Source organism: Miscanthus floridulus, chromosome 9 (assembly GCF_019320115.1).
Source record: "Miscanthus floridulus cultivar M001 chromosome 9, ASM1932011v1, whole genome shotgun sequence".
Taxonomy (NCBI): Eukaryota; Viridiplantae; Streptophyta; class Magnoliopsida; order Poales; family Poaceae; genus Miscanthus; species Miscanthus floridulus.
In genome coordinates, this window is record NC_089588.1 from 71,912,826 (window position 1) to 71,919,905 (window position 7,080).

The 7,080-nt window shown below is 43.5% G+C and overlaps 1 protein-coding gene across 1 annotated transcript; it reads right to left on the minus strand.

Annotated features, from left to right (window-relative positions):
- Positions 1 to 72: 72 nt before the first annotated feature.
- LOC136483783 (uncharacterized) lies at positions 73 to 6,745 on the minus strand. Its single transcript, XM_066480945.1, has 12 exons — positions 6,523 to 6,745; positions 6,334 to 6,389; positions 6,192 to 6,225; positions 5,400 to 5,498; positions 5,153 to 5,301; positions 4,934 to 4,972; positions 2,854 to 2,946; positions 2,673 to 2,771; positions 2,302 to 2,403; positions 1,799 to 1,891; positions 1,084 to 1,149; positions 73 to 503 (listed from the first exon to the last, which is right to left on the minus strand). Exons 1-12 carry the CDS (start codon positions 6,599 to 6,601, stop codon positions 417 to 419), a joined length of 996 nt encoding a protein of 331 aa, XP_066337042.1. The 5' UTR covers positions 6,602 to 6,745; the 3' UTR covers positions 73 to 416.
- Between the last annotated feature and the right edge of the window lie 335 nt (positions 6,746 to 7,080).

Here is a 7,080-nt window from a genome sequence, read left to right on the forward strand (position 1 = left end):
TCTACTATTTTTTTTCTTTGATATATATCTCATCTACTAGTATTTATAATACTTCAGGAGCTAATAAAACTATTTTTGTAAAATTCAATTTTCTTACTTGATTTCAATTAAAAAGCTATCGGAAAAAAAACTGGTGTTCCACATATTCATCTCAATCATAAATCTTGTGTCATAGTGATGACTCCAGTTTCCCACTAAAGCCCACTTTGGAACAAAGGAAACTTTCCTGTTTCTGCGTTTTTCCTGTGAAAATGAACTGATTCCTGTGAAAATCCTGTGAAATTCATGCGTTCCAAAGGGGCCCTAAACTATATCGCTTCTATAGATGCTCTGTTCCTTTTCAGTCTGACCTTTTTGCGTACAAGCATATATATCCGAATCCAGAATGATCCCTGGTGGTAGAACGAACAACTTGGTCATGCTGACTTCTTGCTTCCGAAAATGAGATTCCAACTATACGTGTTCCCTTTCTTTGCGGCCGCATCCAGCCGTTTTGCACCAACCTGGAAAGATAGGTTAATCAATAGAGTACTAGCAACAATGGTAAGGGCAAATTTTTCTTTGGGTCCCAAAAGAGAGCTAGAGTGCATGGTTATGTTACCCTGCTGTCAGTTTTCACTATTACTAGCAAAGTAAAGAATATGGCTGTTCAGATCACAGAGTACTAATTATGGTGCTTATGTAATAAAATGTGCTGAGTGGACAAAAAGAATACGGTATGTTAGTCCTTTGTCAACTGGTCTTTGCAAACATCAAGGACATGGTGCTTCTAGTTTCCTGTCTCCTAAATATAACACTGTCTATTTGTTTCTAGCATGGTAAATTGGGCAACAAAATTCTAAGACGACAAAAGTATTATCATCGTTAATGTGCTCATATAGTTTGATGTAACAAACAAAAGCAAGAATATCATTGATTAAAGATTAAATATGGCCGGAAGTTCCCACAGTTTTCTGGCCGGATGCATATTGTGACTTCGTGATTCAAACCTATGCACCAGTAAAATCAGTGAAAGAAAGGAAACTACAAACAGCATCATTCACTTAGCTAACCATGCTAAATAACACAAGATAGAAGAAATACCTTGTCCATGAGCCAGTAACCAACTGTTGGCATGTATTGCACCAAGTACATAACAGTCAACACAGGCTGCATGCAAACAAGAGAGTTTGTATTGAACTTATAATGACTAAAAACAGGCTCACTGGACATAAAGCAGAAACCTGATATGATATATATACACTACAGCAATAATATGCAATCTCAGCGGTAGAGCATAATAAGGGTGTAAATGACTAATAAATGCTATGGACATTTCCTGATCAGCCATCAGGCCAAAGGGATTCAGATAATTAATGGATAATCTGTATCCTAATCCAGACATTCAATATCTGTACCATATTCGAATCCTGATACTCTGTACCATATTCGAATCCTGATACTCAAAGCAAGATATATATGATGTCAATATCCAGATATTCAATATCCATCTGGCCGATGCGTTATAAATATTTAGTTTAAAAGAGGGGTTTTGGGGCACGAACCAAAACCAGGGTTAAACTAAGAATCTGGGCTGATATTGCAGTTTTCGGTGAAACCAGGGTTCTTTTCAACGAAATCCTAACTTCAATGCAATGATGCAATAGATCTTGCCTCGAAAACCTCATTTTTACTAAACGATAATGGATTTCACAATTGCATGATGAGATCATAGAGGCCACAGAATATGTACGGCAAAAAGAAAATTAAAAGACTTCAAGCTTCGCAACTACGATGCAATGTTCAAAATGAAATATACCTGATATGATATCCATGCTTCTTTCAGTCCATGAGTAGCAGCAACAATTGTCAGTTCAACACACCTTTCCACCGAAACACGTTTCTCACGTTTCTGCATTGAGGAAGACAATGATGAGCAAAGGGGACTGGGTACCAAATTTTAAGTTTTAACTGCTGGACAACCACATGGATCCATGGTGTTAGAACCTCAGCACATGTGTTATCAGAGGTAGCAACAAAAATATTGGCCATTAAATGCTTTTATTTGGATACAAAAAAGTAAACGTGCATTGAATTGCATGGCGACTAAACAACATGAGTACTGCAGACTGAGAAGGTGAATTTTCCATGTCTTACTCTAATGATCGAACTTTTGTTATCTGTAGGTCCTGTTTGGTTCCCAGGAATTGAGAGGAATTGGAAAGTAATCTAAGAATGAAATGAGAAGCACTTTCTAGATATAGGTTTCAACTCATGGGATCCAAACAGGCCCTAAGACTAAATAAGAGAAGCCAGGGATACCTCAGCAGAATGTGTTTGTACTTGAGAGGCTGCAGCAGAAGATTGTGGTGTTTCAATCGGTCCGGGGCAGACAACAGTGACCTTAATGCCTTTTGTACACAACTGCAACATACAACTTATTAAGGCACACTACATGTAAACATCAAAAGGTTGTGCATACTTTCTGGAGAAAACAAAGAAAACACACAAGAAAATAATCAATTTACTACTGAGAACCATTCAACCTCTATTTTTTTGTTTTGTTTTTACCAAAAAAAAACATGACAATGAATGAAAGTGTCATCCATTACTTTTCATAACATAAGTGAGTAGCTTAGTATGCTAATACAATTTACAATTAGAGTGCATGCTAATATGTGAATTTTTGGTACCTCAGATCGCAGAGAAGCAAAGTATCCATTAAGAGCATGTTTGGAGGCAGAGTAAATGGCCTGACCAGGAGCAGGAACCTTTCCAGCAGCACTGCTCATCTGTATATGAGTTAGCCACACTAATAGCCAAAATGAAACTCTGATGAGCACAAGTTCCTGCTGAGAGTTGGTTCATACATACCACAACAAAATGGCCCATCCCTCTGTCCAGCATGTAAGGTGCTAGAAGGCGTGTTAAAGTAATAGTTCCAAAAACATTGACATTCAAAGTAGCCTGTCTAGCAAGACAGATTTGTATTAGGTTGCAGATAAGATATGTAGAAAAAAGGGCGTACCCAGTGCAGAGAGCTCCCGCTCTGTGCGGGGTCTGGGGAAGGGTGTCAGTGGCAAGCCTTACCCTCGCTTGTGCAATGCGAGGAGACCGCGACTCGAACCCGGGACCTTCTGGTCACAGGCGGTAAGACCTATGTTACACGGATACTTCACTGAAGGCGCGTATCGCGTATCCGATACGTATCAGATACGGATACGTGTCCGATACGCCTAGGATACGTATCCTTCAAGTATCCGATTTTGTATTATTTTCGTTGAAATTGGATACTCCACCGGACACGTATCCTGCGTCCCGATACGGCCCAGCCCAGTACAAGCCCACGGAGACAACCTCAGTCCCGCACGCCCGCAGTCGGAATCCCGCAGTCGCAGTCCCGCACGGAGACAACCTCACGGCTACGCCCGCGCGTCGCGCCGCAATCCCGCTCGCCGGCCGCCAGCCACCGGTGACGAGCCTCCGCCTCCGCCTCCGCCTCCAGGCGCCACCAGCCTCACCGCTTCCTCCGGCGGAAACCGTTCCTCTCCGGCGCGCTACCTCCGTTCCGGGTGAGTCTAGGCGCATCGCCTCCTCCCACGGCCGAATCCTTGTCGGCCTAGGTCTGCGCGATTCGTGGATCCGGTGGCCTGGGTCTGCGCCGTCCACAGCAGTACAGCACCGCTCCTCCCCTCCCCTTGCTTCTGCAGGCCTGCAGCGCACCCCCCCCCCCCCCCCCCCGTCCTCACCTCTTCTTCCTCTCTCTCTGCAGGTCTGCGAGGTAGTGCCGGCGACGAGGCCTCTCCAATCCCTCCGGCGAGCTCCCCTTCCAAAGTGGTGAGGTAAGCCGCCACCGTCATCTCCTCCCGCAAGCAGGTCCAGCTGAGCCGGCAAATCTTGTTGTTTCTTCTATTCTACCCTCCTTGCTTGCTGTCCTCGCTTTGGGATTTCCCTTGCTGCTCTTTCTGATTGGGGGAATCGATTCGGGGGCGTTGCAGAAGAACGTGAACGAGGCGGTGGAGGGGCTCAGGGCCAAGGGTATCACCGCGGTTGGCGCCGTCTGCCACGTCTCCGACGCACAGCAGCGCAAGAGCCTCATCGAGACGGCCGTCAAGGTCAGTGTTGGGTTCTTCGGGAAGGGGGTTTCAGTCTTTCAGAAGTGTTACATTACATTGTCAGATTCCTCCTCTTGTTGCTAAGCTATCCCATCAGGCCTCCCTGCGGTCAACGTTTTGGCAAACCTTGTGGGGAGCCTAGAATTAAGTTTGGAGTACATGTGCATCACGAAATCTGGCTGTTTTGTTTTATCATAAGTTCGTAGCTTTATTACTCCACATGTCCAGTGAGATGACGGTCCACAAGGCTCATTACAAACTCTTGGGACTTGGGAGGCTGTTAGTCCAAACAGCAGAATGACCCAGATCCCAATTCACTCCCAAATGAGTTAAACTGTGAGCACAATTATTACATGAACGAGAAACAAAGGACTATAGGAGATATACACCCTCCAGTAAAACTAGTTGCGATCAGATGCCGCAAGATAGTGAATACTCAAGTAGTCAAGTTTTAGTAATAAATTGATTGATAGTTGGTTACTTGGTTTTTCTGTGCAAATTCTGGACTTGGAGTCTTGGAGAACTCGAGAATGGACAATTGAAGAATGGAGATGCTTCCGGAGTTCTGGTCTTTGCTTTGGCTGGTACTTGCTATTGCAAGGTAATTTACTATCACTTTTTACAATTTTAATATGCGCTATTATCTATATTTATTAAAAAAACAGTAAAACGTATCCGCGTATCGGGTTTCTTAGGAAATTGCCGTATCCGCGTATCCGTATCCTTCCGATACCGATACGCGTATCCGTATCCGTGCAACTTAGGGTAAGACTCTACCGCTTGCACCAGGCCCGCCCTTCAGATAAGATATGTAGAAGAAAACAAAACTGTTCATGTACCTTAAGACCTTCCTCACTTTCTTCCAGAGCCCCCCGTTTCTGCAATTTGATTGAAAATTGATGCATTTAGGAATCAACTGATTATAATACAAATAGACAACAAGACTAAAAAAGGAGGGATATCTGGCAGATCTATCATCGAAAACTAGTAACAATAAAACATGATGTTCAAAGGATAAGGGAATCAAAACGTTAACTCAAAGTAAGGGTGATATTTACAGGACGTTCGAAGGCTGCATTATGGATCATATAGTCAACGCCTGCATTAGAAAAAAATGATTCTGCCACATTTACGACTTCTTTCAGAGATTCTTCACCAGCTGATAAATCCATGGGTAACACTTCAACTCTGCTATCTGGATTCTTGCCTTTGAAAAGTAAATCAAACTTGGTTCAGATCTTCAGATTTCGACTTCTCCATGAAGGGAAAGATTTTAGAAACACCAGAGATATCTTGCAAACTTACTGAGGATGTTATTTTTCACTCTCTCAAGCTCATCCTTGTTACGTGCAGATAGTATCAGCTTTGCTCCTAAATTCGCAAACTGCATTGCAAGAACCTCCCCTGAAATTACAAGAAAGCATTAGTAACTTGTTATGGTGAAATACTGTGCTGAAATTGATGTAAAAAGCCACATCTGTCAAGAAAACAGACATGTTAACTCATCAAAATAGACAGTGATCCTATAAACCTTTGTGGTACATCAAGCTTGAAGACGGTATAGAGAAACTGAATATACAATATTGTGGTGCATGAAATCTATAACCTGGCATAAAATTGTCACTATACCATTCCTTAATGAACTAACAAAGGTATGAGGCTCACTAAAAAATAAAACTAAAGTGAGGAAATTTATCACCTCCTCACCTGCTTAAAGATAAGCATTAATGTGTAGCTGAACATGCACAGATACTCAAAACAAAACTCATATTATTCAAATAATTTGTCTAACTTAACTCCTGAATGGGCAGTTGGCATGGCAATAGAATTGCAAACTAGAGCAGTTTGATTAATTAACTAATTAATTAATTATCCTTCTATCAAAGGACATGCTTTTTCGACAATTTAGTCAAAGCATCAGCAGTCCGCCTAGTTAAGTGAAGTAATGAACACCAGCTCAATCAAATTCCATGATCCAATGGTAGAAGCTAGACCTGCAACTCCGCATGGTACCTACCAACAACCTAGAAAATCATAAGTAAACCCAACAGTCGGTACTAAAATTGACAAATTAAAGAGTTCATAAGTCATGCTGACCAATCCCGCGGCTAGCTCCAGTAATCCACACGACCTGTAGAACAGCCAAGAAGAGCAAAACAACGGAATCAATATGGGGAAGGAATCTGAGATCAAACAGGACCGCAGCACACAAAATCAGCCGGACGATCCAAGAACCCACCTTGCCGTCCACCCTGTCCCGCCGCGGCGGGCCGCGGGACACGAGCGTCAAGTCCCCTGCAGCCATCAAAGAACAAGGGGGTCAGTCCCAATCTCCCCAACCCAACAGGGGCGAAAGCAAGAATGGAAAGAGAGAGATACGAATGTTACGGGAGCAGGGTTGGACTGAGGAATGAAATTGGAGTAATACCATCGACGACGGTGGCGAACTTGAAGAGGAGGAAGGCAGCGACGGCTGCAAGGACAGCGAAGACGAGCAGGAGGAGCATTTCTTGGCCCCGGAGCGGCGTGGCGACGGGCGATTCTCTGAGGTTCTTGGGGTCCACGGGCGCTGGGCGCGCTGCTTTGTGCTGACTGATGGGCGGAGAATTTCAGGCTGCTAGCCAGATCCCTCCGCTCGCGTCACTTGACCAGAGTCTGGGGGTAAATGGACACCTTTGCAGGCTTGCGGCTGGTCGGATAATGCAATGTTCCTATTTCCTCTCCCTCCCCGGACCGGATTTAACCATTAACACATGAAAATATATATATATATACGCGCTAGGTGGAAAATACTATTCAACATCAAGCTGTTATAATGAACAAAATTCAGTACTGTAGTCGCGTCTCGGTATTTTTCAGTATTTCGAGGTACTGGGTGCACTACCGACTCACAATAAACGCGGTTTAGTACTACTCAGTAATTTTTTAGGTCAGTTTTAACTCGCGGTGTAGAATAGTATTCTACACCTAAGGTGTAGAATAGCGC

Bases quoted from the DNA above. Each gene is read 5' to 3' on its own strand.
- LOC136483783 (XM_066480945.1), bottom strand. From the start codon at position 6,601: ATGCTCCTCCTGCTCGTCTTCGCTGTCCTTGCAGCCGTCGCTGCCTTC. The intron at 5,499-6,191 runs GTCAGCATGACT...TTGTAATTTCAG, and splicing joins TGGAGCTAGCCGCGGGATTG to GGGAGGTTCTTGCAATGCAG. The intron at 2,947-4,933 runs GTACATGAACAG...CTTGCTAGACAG, and splicing joins AAAGTGAGGAAGGTCTTAAG to GCTACTTTGAATGTCAATGT.